The following is a 12,410-nucleotide window of genomic DNA, read 5'->3' on the forward strand; positions in this document are numbered from 1 at the left end:
CCCCAAACTAGCAGGTGCCATGTCCTCAAGAGGATCTATCACAAGTTAATACAAACACCAGCGGATCTAAATTAAAGCTGGGCCCCCTCACCAGAAGGATTCCTGGGGTCCCTTGCAGTAGAGGGACCACGGAGGGTAATCTTGCTCTATTCCTCCGGCACCACCACTGCCCCCAGGGTGTTATCTCTATGTGAAGGCTTCACCCTGTGCACTCCAAGGAGAGGGACTGTAGGTCCTCCTGAAGGCAGACGCTGACACAGAGACAGAACCGTGAACGGTTTATTGGGGGGGTACCAGGAGAGACAAAGCACAGGGGACAGGATGGGCAGGGAAAACATTCAGACCACCAGGCAGAAAACATTCATATCGTTACTAAATTGAAACTCATTGGAGCCTGGCTGCTGGAGGTCAAGAAGGTCTTCAGACTACAAAATGATTAGCCTGTAAGGCAAAAGGATTTGGGTTAGTACAACAGGACCTTGTGTTTTCCCAAATGCTCTTTGCCTCCCATAGTGTATCTGAGGCCTTGGATGAACACTTGAGTGTGTGGCCACCTCTGCGAGTCTATACCTAATAGAAAATAATTGTCTTCACAACTCACATGTAAATCTCTGATTGTACCCATTCTCTTAACTATCTTTTACTTCGTTGTGGCTAGGACCTAAAATTTAATAGAAAACGGGGCTCTTAGCCTTGTCTTTGAAATGAGAATCGCCACTATCTGGGCTGAGGTGTTACACTCTTGGTGTGTTTTGTGGACTTAAATGAACATTTTTTAGACACTCATGGGCATGGAGCTATTTTCATTTAAACAGTGAGAACAGTGAATGGTCAGAGCCCAGATACTTTGTCAATTTTGTTTTTTGAGACAGAGACAGAGGAAGGGCAAATTTGTGAGCGAAAAGAGAAGGGTGAGAAGGTAAGGGAGAGAGAGAATCCCAGATAGGCTCCACACTCAGCACTGAGCCCAACTTGGGGCTCAATTACAGAACCTCGAGATCATGACCTGAGCAGGAATCAAGATTCTGCTGCTGAACCGACTGAGCTGCCCAGGGGCCCCTGCATGTTCTTTATGTACTTCAACTCCTACTGCTCTAGTGACCTCAGAATCCAGTATGCTCCCCCTTTCACAGATTAAGAAAAGAAAAAGCTGAGGCCCAGAGAAGGCCCCACTGAGAGCTGGTATTTGGGCTGAGAAATCAGGAACACAGGCAAATCCCCGGGATACTGGGACTGAAGTCCCAGGGGGAGGTGCACAGCTGCAGGCAGGGTGGTGACGCAGATGCAGAGGCTGGTGACAGGGCTCCAGCTAGGCCGGCTCCTGGTCAACCCTGACGCCCCCACTAACAGTCTGACTCAGGCTGAGGCAAGGGTGGCCACCCTTCACCGGGTCACCGTCCCATCTTCACTTTTTCTCACTGGGGGACATAACATCAGCCAGACAAGAATCCCCAAATACCATGTTAAATTTCCCAAGTCTCCACAAGTCTTTCACATGGTTCAGAACCTTCAGAAATTCAAAGAAACAAAGTTCCTCATAGACTACGGATGAACGGCTTCATGGCAAAAACAACATTCTGGACAAATAACGGCATTATCCACACTGTGTGCGTGAACTCGTGCAGCAGCCGGTGTCCTCACACTCACTCTGAAGCTGCTGGCCTGCCGGGAATGGCCTCACCCTCCCTGAGAGAAGCCCAGCCTCTCCCTGAGCACCTCCTGCCTTCTCGGCACCCACAACCTCCTGTTTCCTGTCACTTGGGTCTCCCTCCCTTCCTTCTGGATACATCCCTGGTTCTTCCCTCATACGGAACTCACCGTCTATGTCCTTTCATCAGTGTGTCCCTCCCTTCTCTCAGACACACAACCTCAATTCCTCACAGTACGACCAGGACTCATCCCTCCCAGATCACAGAGCATTGTCTCTGTACCATGTGCATGCGCACACCTACTGTGCCCAGCTTTCGGAGAAGGGCAGCTCTCCGTCACCACAAGGGACCTGCCCACCCCCTCAGTATGATTGGAAGATAAGGTCCATCAATTGTATCTACAGAACAATCGGAAGAAAGTTACCATGTCCTTAGCGGCCTTCACTCCACCATGACATGAGAGGCCTGTGGGCGGCACCACTGGTCCTTGTGGAGGACGCTCCAGCATCTGTATCTGACCCGCGCCATGGAAAAGACAGAAGCTTCTCCCCCTGGAAGTGACTGAGCAGCATTCCAACGAACCCTCTACAGCTGCCTCCAGCATCTGCCACTATTTTTCGTTCTCACCTCCCTGACTGGAGAAGACCATTTCCCACAAGTTTCCAGACTGCAGAGGACAAGGGCAGACCCCTGCCCTAATGATCCATGAGGGGACCACAGCCCTGCGTCAGAGATTTATATAACTAATGAAATGACAGCTCAGGGGCACCTGGGTGGCTCAGTGGGTTAAAGCCTCTGCCTTCGGCTCAGGTCATGATCCCAGGGTCCTGGGATCAAGCCCCGCATCGGGCTCTCTGCTCTGCAGGGAGCCTGCTTCCTCCTCTCTCTCTGCCTGCCTCTCTGCCTGCTTGTGATCTTTGTCTGTCAAATAAATAAAATATTTTTTTTAAATGACAGCTCAAACCCTACACGCTGCAGATGAAGTGAGAGGTGTTTCACCCCTCCCAGAACAAGAAATGCGGACACTGGACATGCATGATGGTAAGAGACAGATGTCTGCCATTGTGTAGCAGAGACACTTCCTTCCCAACAATGGCATCTGCCCATCCTCCGTGTGTGCAAAGAGCCAGGCACAAGGATGTGTGTCCTGAGGAACTTCAGAATCTTAAAAGTGCCCCCAGCTTGGTTTCTCATTGAATGTCAAGCCCTGAGCACCATCTCTGCCTTTGCTCCACCAATACAACCACGAGATGTTGATCTGGAAACAGAGATGCCTGTAAGCTCCGCATGAAGACTTGCCGCTTTGAACAGGAAACGACACCACACACAAACCCCAGGATGTACACAACATACACAGTTCAGGACATTGTGCTGCCCAGAGAGGAACAGGACTCCAGAAATGGGTACAACTGAAAACACCCCTGTACTTACTTGGTTCTCCTCTGGGACCTTCTTGGGCACAGTGCTGCTATTGTCCCCTTGAGCTCCACAGGCTTCTGAATGGGAAGGAAGCCCTAGAAGGGACAGAGGTGGATTCAGACTGGAGATGAACACGCAGGATTCAAACCAACCCTCTCCCCCTGCCACAGCCTATTCCACGCTCTCCCTCTGGAGGGTCCTTCATGTTTCTCACAGGAATCACTGACCCCTGTGGCCTAAGGAGGGAACAGTCCCTCACCCTCGCAGATACAACCACTCTGCCTGGGAACAGATGTTTCCAGAACTAATCTAGAACGCTGGACAACTGGGGCCTCCACACATGAGAGTGGCGTGAAGGTTGTTCTTTCTCCAGCCCAGAGGCCCAAATATCATGCCTGTGCAGTGCACCTGGGTAATGCTTCTAAATCTGTCCTCTGTGAAATGTCACCTTTCTTCTCCATGGCAGACACCTGCTGCCCAGTTCTGTATGGTGAACCAGACAGTCCATGAGATGGATGTCCACACAAAGTGGAGGAATGTTACCATGTCCTCACTCAGGCTTATCTTTGCATTGCAAAGCCTTGTGGTACCACCTCTCCATCTTCTCCTCTAATGGATGTGGTTCAACTATGAATATGCTTTAGGACTCACGTCAATTCAGATCATCTCACCATGTGGTGGAGGAACGAGGTGTGGCTGAGGCCCCCATGTCCACCACTGTGGAGGTGGAGGAGGAGGAGGGAAGCCTGGCCCCATGTGGTAGGGCATATGGAGGGGCCCTGGGCAGCGAGGAAACACTCTCACACCTGTACCGATCTGCTGAATAGACAAGAAAATATTTTAGTAAAACAGAAAAAAGTTGCAACACCAAGAAAAGAAACCAAAACAAAGAGTTCTCAGCACCTGGCTTCTACAGGAGAGTTGCATGGTGCTAGAAAACATACATCACCCTCCCAGCTGGTGCCAGTACAGTGAGGAAGGAGAGGACAATGGCTGTTACAGGAATAGCCTGTCAGCAAACATCACTGCCCATGTCTGCCCACGTTCACCAGCAATAAGTAGTGTCTTAAAGATGAAAAGGATCATTGCAAACTAGTAAAGCAACACATTCCAGACACGGGGGCATCAACGTCCAAGAGAACACTTCCTCTTTCCTCCTCAGCCAACGGAGAAGATTTTGGTTTGGTCAGAATAGAGAGAATGTGACAAAACTTAATGCCCTTTCTCCACAAAGTTTCCGAGCCACTTGAGGGGAATTGTTTGATTCTAAGTCCCTGACTATCCCCGCACTGCCTTGTCTCCTGACAAAGTGTCCTGTACTCTCTACAGTTTCTGTCCATGGACAAAGACCCTTGAGGAATGAGGGAGTTGTGGTCTGACAGGGGCACTGGAAAAGTGTCTTCCGAGGAACGTGATACCAATAACCCTTAATTACACTCAGCAGCTGTGTTTGTCTTAAAACACGATCATTTGGAAATTTCAACCTACTGAGTTCCAGAGTCATTTTGTCCAATGGGAAAGGAAGACGGGAAGGCCAAATAAGAGAATTCACAAAAACGTATATGCTTTCTGATGGAAAACTCCATACGTGTGATGAGAAAAGAAATCAGCTCTCACGTTAACATAGATCCAAATAACCTGCTCCTGGAAGCAGTGTGGGAGGGGTGGGAGGCACTGGTCATGCAGGTAATCGCTGATGTCCACCTTTAAAACGTGTGCGCTTTGATACTTCAAAATACTTGTGAAAGGGTGTATGTACGCGGGTTCTGTATAGCATGTTTTCCAGCAGAGGTAAAACAGGGATGACTCATGAAACTTGCCCTGAGAACATTCTAGACCGTGAAGGAGACAGTATAAAATACAGATAGAGTTTTCCCCAGGTTCCATTTGTGAGGATTACCAGACCCATCTAACCCCGGCATGAGCACAATACCAGTTGCACCTGAACGTAACCTAAAAGGAGCCAGACCGGCCAGAGGACTTCACTGTGGAGGGAGGGGTCCTCCTCCCCCCATTACTTCCCCGGTGTGCAGTTGTGGGCAGGCAGGTGTGCACACACACGCACACGCATCTTCCCTACCACTAAGTTGTAAGACAGTAGCACCCGTGCCAGAACATCTACCCATCACATGCGTCTCACCTATAGCCTGGGTTGAACAGAGGCCGTGGGGAAAACTACCATCACATGTTAATATAGGTATGCACCTTGACAGAAACAAGGAGTCTGCCACCAAGGATAATCAACTAAAGAAAAAACTCCATTTCACACACAGGCCGGTATCTACATCCAGGACCACACTTCCCCATCATGGCAAGCACAGCATCTAATTCTGTACATTGAGAACAAACACAATGAGAGGCCATGGGAAGCCCGGTGTCCACACGTAGAAGTGCAGCCGCTCATGGGTCAACCGGAAGCCCACCAGCCCCCGCCTGAGCAGCTCTGCTTCCCTCCCTGACAAAGGGGTCTTCTACGCTCCACAAGGGCTGTTCATGGCCACAGACTCCGCCAAGAGATAGGAGGGTCCAGAGTCCTACAGTGGACCTGAAAGAGTGCTGAGAGAAGCACCCCTACGAGTGAACAAGACCAGCTCTGTGGATCTGTGTCCCCGACATTCACACACTCCTTAGCTCAGGCACAGAGCAAATGCATAGTCCTTGGTGCTGAGAACAACTGAGGGGCCAATTCGACATCCCGAAATGCAAACCAGTGTGTCTGGAGAGCACATGCGATGCTCCCAGGTTGAGTTGGGAGAGACGCTATGAGCTGGCACAGCCACCAGGCCCCATCTGAATGCATCTACAGCTTTGGGAGGAAGCATGAAATTGAGGATCTCTAACAGAGCAGCTCGGAGGCTCCTGGGTAAACAGCGTGCATTCCGAAAGGGATGATCACAGGACGCACGCAACACCACAAGGCCAGGACAGAGTACTGACCACTTTGACATGTACTGACTGCAATACATTTCAGAAACAGACACAACTAAAACTGCCCACAGCACTTACCATAGCTATATCTGGGTCCTTTTGAGGGCCGGTGCTGCTGTTCATCCTGGGATCCAGTCTAGGTGCTGGATCAGACAAAGGACAGAGGTTTATTGTGGTTTGCATGCCCTCCATGCCTTCCTCTCCCATCTTGCACTCTTTCCCACACTCTGGTCCCTTATCAGAGGGTTTCACCCGTGACTCAAGTGACTCCTTTGCTAAGAGAGACACCAGTCACCTGACTCTTGCAGGAGACACTCCAGGATTCCAGTTCCAGTGTTTCCATAAGTAATTCATCACGTGTGGACAGGTCGGGGTACAACTGGATGAAAATCAACACTAAAATTGGGGCGCTCAACACACACCAGGCAAAATCACTTTTTCTTCATAGATTAAAAATCTAAGTGGGAATAGCCTTGGGTAGGTGATATCCACAAACCCCCAACATGAATGGCCCACGTTCTCTTCTCAGGCCACAAGTGGATGGCTCATTTGTCCAGCCTGTGGATGAGGCCTAGCATGCATGACTGCCCAACAAGTAGACATTTCAGGGAAGAAACTGACTTTGACAGTTGTACAGTCACGAACAAAGAAAACATAGGCAGACTGAGCAATAAAGCTATGGCATAGCACCGATAACATGAGAGGAGTAAAATATATTTCATTGATGAATATGGTCCCATAGATTACAAATAAAACAAAAATATAGGAACCTCCATAAGAAGTAAATAAATGCCCCTTTTCACAAATAGTCTTTTTTTTTTAATTTTTTTGCGCCAAGGCTTGACCACTGAGTCAAGGTGGGAAGGGAGGTTGGCTCCCACCTTCTCAGGCTCAAGTCTTCGGGAGGTGGTGGCAGGGGTTAAGGTGTGGAGGGGCATGAGCTCCCTCTGTCACAGGGGCAAGTGTCCTGCTGTCTGGGGGCATATGAGGAAAGCACCCTCCTGTCACCCCTTCAGACAACCTGCAGGCCTTACATAGTGCTTGTGATTCTCTCCAGGACACACAGCAATCACGCACAGGAACGGGAAGGAAACTGTGCGCTTTCACAGCAGAAACCAGGCTGCTGCATTTCACATCATGCTCCCTACCTTGCCACAGAGGCTTCTGCAACTCAGGCCTTGCCGGCATCGGTCCGTGCCACATGGATCCCACAGGCAGCATCTCCCCTTCCATCATGCGCAGTCTTGAACACAGAAAAAGAATGGACATCTCTAAGAATTACAACACCACGTCCTCTCCTAGGCACTAAACAGCATAGCCATCACCCCTCCAAACACCCGTAAAATGCACGTCAAACTCTCACACCTGTATTTCAGGTAGGCGTTCTCCCTTCTCTGCTGCACTATCCTCCTCTCCCAATCCCGAGCCTTCATCTGCGGGAGAAAAACACACCCACCTTCAGTTGTGCCAGACTGTACCCCAAACGAAGACGAGGAAAAGGAAAACACTTACCCAGTTAGCCACAGCATTCCTCTCCTGAACTGCGATCTGAAAAAAGCCAACACACCAAAAACCCACGTTCAGGGCCCCAAGGGCTACTACCATCACCTGCAGGGGGTGCCAAGGGGTCAGTGTGTTGGGCACAACTCAGGTTACCTTGTGCTTGAAGGTGAGCTCAGCCTCTTGCTGCTGATCTTGCATTTCTTCCACTTGCTGTCTGTGAGGCACAATTGTTTTCATCAGACAAAACCCAACACTGGGTGTTATTTTCAATGATCTGACCATGTGGCCTCCTCTTATCTGTCCCCTCATACAATTGATCCTGACACAGGAAACCCTTTCACCTGATTATAATTGGACAGTAGGATCAAAGTTATTGTTACATCCTTTCCTTAATTGTTTTTCTTTGCCTGCAGGATCAGAATTGACATAACTTCCTTACCCGTTTTCAATCTTTCTGTCAGTTATCACATGACAGGTGTCTTTTGTCATGAAGCTCTCTTCACCTTTAATTTCTATCCTCGCCATGGTTCCCAGGGTTGCAAAGACCAGCGCCATCAGATGGCACTACCATGTTTATGGGTAGGTTTCATCCTAGAACAAATTGCTTTCCTCAAGATTAGGACAACTGACACCACTCCAAGGACACTGCTGTGGAGCCAGTTTCCACAGAGTCACACCAGCACTGGGGATCAGGACCTGTTTAGTAATGGAATTGTTCTGTTCCTTGTCTTTCTGTGTCTGTTAATTCTCTCTGGACACATCCTCTAAATTTTGGTGTATGTTACTTGAGTCCTAAAAATGTACAAAGATTAAAAATCCAAAGAGATCAGGTTTTTCAGGAGCCACTAGTATGTAGTGTCTGGACATACCTATACTTGTCCATTTCTTCTTTGGTTACTTTCAGTTTTTCTTCAACAGCTGACAGCTCATTCTTGGTCGCCTTCAGTTCATAAAGTGTCTCTTCTAGCTTCCTAAGATGGGAAAGGTATATATTGTCCAGTAGCCAAGGTGCTGAATTTCTGCCATTTATCCTCCCAGCACACTTGATGGCCTAGGTTGGAATGTCCCCGCTAAAAGCACAGACTGACAACACAACAGGGAAATGAATGAAGGCCCCATTTAGGGTTAAAGAAAAATCAAACTTTGGCTGCTGCCAAGTTCCCTGCAATCGGACTGTCTTCATACTTCTCTACTTCAATTCATTCACCATGTCGCCAAATAACATTGCCCTTTGTGCCCTCTCAGAGTTGGTCTTTGGTTTAAGATGGTGAAGGCTCATTTCAATTCAAAGTGAAAAGCCAAGGCTGACCCGCTACACTCATTAAGATAAAGTAGGTGACCATTGTTAGTCTCAAAACTCCATGGGGAGCCCTGATCCTCAGACCAAGTCTGTGCCCAACACAGTCAGTCATCTCAAAGGAACCTTCGAGAATATGGCTTCACTGGCATGGAAACTCACTCCCACACAACTCTAGACTTTGGAAGTACAACCCTTGGCCCCTTGTGAAAGATCCTCATGTAGGAAAAGGCATCTTAGTGCCAAAAATATGTCCTCAAATAATCCATGTGAACTGTCACATACTCAGGGTGTCATCTCCAGGGAACAGACTTCAGATGGAAAACTGTCAACTCCATTGACTCAACATCCTTAAACAAGACCAAGTTCATGGATAGTAAAGGCAGCAAATGGCAATGTTAGAAAGTTTGGTTTGCTGTGCTGCCCTCAGACTCTTTTGTTCATGGTGTTGATTCACAAGGTTTCAACAGGACACTTGTCAAGAACCACATGCGGAAAGATTCTTAGAAACTGAGACAAAAGCTCTAGAAGGAGAAAGACATGAGCATCTGTTTCTGGTCTCTCAAGTATCCTTCAGGAAATGTCTTCTGGAGCAGCAGTCAATGTGTGGCTCAGGTATATGGTGTTGAAGAGAGAAATGTGGTCAGGGCAGTGGACCACGCCCCAAGAAGAACTTAAAATGAACAGAACCCAAGCGCCTGTGAGAGAGAGCAGCCCCCACCCCCAGTGTGGGAAGGAGTAAAACAAAGTTGAGTCTCCAGGGAAGACAGGGAAGAGTTTTGCTTTTCAACATGAATGAGGGACTCCAATGTCCTGATCTCCTCCTGAGAAACAAAAGGAAACAATGGACACGAGAGCAAATGTGTGAGTGAATGCACCCAATTTCTAAAGAGCACATGAAGAAACAAGAGAACCAGATGGAGAAGGAGGAAGCTTAGGAGAAAGCCAGCCTGGCAGTGGGAGGCAATCTCCCCCAGAACACATCAGTGAATTTTGGAACAGGCGAGTGAATACAAAGTAAATGAACAAGCAACCTTCTAAGGATAGGTTGGGATGCAACAAGCGAAGTTCCGGTCCAGCCAGAAAAGATGAGAAACTGTAGTGAACTACAGTTTCTGTAGTGAAACTGTAGGCTTTGGTTGGGATCAGGGAAAGTTACACCAAGAAAATCATGTGGAGGGGTACCAGGGTGGCTCAGTCATTGAGTATCTGCTTAAAAGTATTTGATTCAGGTCATGATCCCAGTGTCCTGGGATTGAGCCACACACTGGACTCCCTGTTCAGCAGGAAGCCTGCTTCTTCCTCTCCCACTCACCCTGTTTGTGTTCTCTCTCTTGCTGTGTCTCTCTCTGTCAAAATAGATAAATAAAATCTTTTTTAAAAAAAGAAAAGAAAAAGGAAATCAGGTGGACAGGAAATACCCTGGCCTTCTTAGGGATTGGGCTGCAGCAAATGATCTCAGCTGTACAACAGATGAAGGGACCTAGTATTGCTGGAGCCCCAGCCCACTTTCCACAAAGAAACTTTCTTTGTTTCTGCAGGAAGAGAATTCCATTTTTCTCTCCACATGCTGGACCCAAGTCTCATGCTGAACAAGAATCGGACCTAATGCAGGAGTGGTAAGAGCACGTGATGAGAGTGAAACTGAAAGGACAATGTAGACTGACCCAGAGGGGATCCAGGTATGAAAGTGATTAATGCTGGTACCTTCCCCCTTCTACCCCAATGAATCACACAACAATGTGTGGCAAGTCGTTAGAACACAAAGAAAAGTGCAGGTTACACAAATCAAGATAGGAAGGGCAGACACAATTCTACAGAAAGCCTTTGGCAAAAGTACTCTAAGATCCAATACAGAAGTTCCAAATACAGTTATCTAGACTCGCCGCCACATAAATCCATGCAACGGTATCTGTGACAACACAGCAATAGCTTACTCTTCTGCAGTCAGTTTTCGTCTTTCAGTGAACTCCACCATCACATCCATTTTCTTCTTTAGCAGGTTCAATTCTGCTTCTTTAGCTGTTTTCTGAGAACTCAGGGCATTACACTGGTCTTCCAGGAACTTTTTACTTTCTGTAAAGGATGAGTTTCCTTTTGAGTGTTTGTGCCATGACCTGAGAACTTGGTTTTGATGGGGAAAGGAGAAGGGCAAGACCGTGATGGCAGGAAGGCATTCTTTCCCTTGCCGATGCAAACTCATTACCACCATATGGAAATTTCTTCCCTGAAAACAACGTACCTTTCAGTTCTTGCTTTTTGGATGTCAAGGCTCTCAGCTCTAGATCCCGCAGTGCATCTTGGACCTTTAAGACAGATTTGAGAAAAGACATATGAGGGCACATAACAGGACAGGATCATGGAGGGCAACAAAGAAAGCCCTTGAGGCATGAATAGAATAAGGAGAAAGTAAGAAAACTAGTTCATGTCAAAAAACGCACAAATGGCTTTCTTAGTGGAGCAGATATAAACAAAAAAATCTTCTACTATACAATTGGGCTTGCTATCGCCCTTCATTGCTCACTGTTTTGTGGGATTTTCTACATAACTTGGAGGACAGCGCTGAATGATGTGATTACCCAGCTGTGAAATAAACCATACTTCCTAGACCTTGAAGTGGCAAACCTCATCGTGGTGGTCCTAAGTGAAATCGCAGCTCACTGTTCAGTAGGAGCTGCAGTTCCCAGACACCCACTCTCTACTGAGTAACCAGCACACGGGTACACTGCACTCACCTCACCCAATGAACCAAAGCCTCCCGAGCCACATTATAGGACAACTAACACCGAACTCTTACCATGTCCATGTTCTTGATAGTCTTTTCTCTCTCAGCTTGTAGGAGAGCCTGTTTACAATGAAGGGTGTCCTTTAAATTTTCATTAATCTCTTCCACCTTTTTGATGTTCTCCTTCAAGAAAATATATTGAAAAATATATATATGTGGAATGAGTAACAATGATTCATTCCTTGGGGCACTTGGGTGGCACCTGGGTGGCCCAGTTTTTGGAGTGTCTGACTCCTGCTTTCGTTTGCCTCAAGTCCTGATCTCAGGGTCATGGATTGATCCCTGCATCAGGCTACACACACAGCATGGTGTCTGCTTGGGATTCTCTCTCTCTCTCCTTCAGACCCCCTCCCCTCACTCTTTCCTTCTCTCAAATCAATCGATAGTTCAATCTTAGAAATAATAATAATAATAATAATAATTCATTACTTTTATTTCTGTTGTTAGAACACAATTCAGGCAAAGAAGGTATTCTTACTTTCAATTTATGTACTTCAGCAAGGGAAACCTTATGTTCTCTTTTCATTTCTGCTTGTTTCTTTGCTTCCCTGATCTATAAAGCATATGAAAAAGGAATCAGAATTCAAAAATAGCATCATGTTAGAGAAAACTATATAACAATGTGTGACTTCTTTCACAAAGAGAGAGACAGTGCACTACATTTGTGAAGATTCTCTTACTCAAGGATCACTTCTGGATCGCATGAAATAGATCAACAGAATGAACTACCAGAGGGGGAAGTAACCAAAATGAAATCACAAAAAAATATTTGAAAGGGCAAACATACCTTCTCCTCCCAACTAGCTAAATTTTTTTCAAGATCCCTGTT

General features: G+C 47.2%; 2 protein-coding genes across 2 annotated transcripts; both read right to left on the bottom strand.

Annotated features, from left to right (window-relative positions):
• Nucleotides 1-317: 317 nt before the first annotated feature.
• On the bottom strand, nt 318-7,860 carry LOC123934019 (transport and Golgi organization protein 1 homolog). Its single transcript, XM_045993874.1, has 8 exons — nt 7,653-7,860; nt 7,509-7,544; nt 7,362-7,429; nt 7,145-7,239; nt 6,075-6,139; nt 3,740-3,887; nt 3,081-3,163; nt 318-441 (listed from the first exon to the last, which is right to left on the bottom strand). The coding sequence occupies exons 1-8, from the start codon at nt 7,806-7,808 to the stop codon at nt 421-423; spliced, it is 672 nt and encodes a 223-aa protein (XP_045849830.1). The 5' UTR covers nt 7,809-7,860; the 3' UTR covers nt 318-420.
• Nucleotides 7,861-8,334: 474 nt separating this feature from the next.
• Nucleotides 8,335-12,408, bottom strand: LOC123933619 (transport and Golgi organization protein 1 homolog). The gene is made up of 6 exons (XM_045992957.1): nt 12,369-12,408; nt 12,060-12,134; nt 11,594-11,704; nt 11,039-11,102; nt 10,734-10,872; nt 8,335-8,470 (listed from the first exon to the last, which is right to left on the bottom strand). The coding sequence occupies exons 2-6, from the start codon at nt 12,105-12,107 to the stop codon at nt 8,335-8,337; spliced, it is 498 nt and encodes a 165-aa protein (XP_045848913.1). The 5' UTR covers nt 12,108-12,134; nt 12,369-12,408.
• Nucleotides 12,409-12,410: the final 2 nt, after the last annotated feature.

This window comes from Meles meles, chromosome 21, assembly GCF_922984935.1.
Source record: "Meles meles chromosome 21, mMelMel3.1 paternal haplotype, whole genome shotgun sequence".
NCBI classification, from domain to species: Eukaryota; Metazoa; Chordata; class Mammalia; order Carnivora; family Mustelidae; genus Meles; species Meles meles.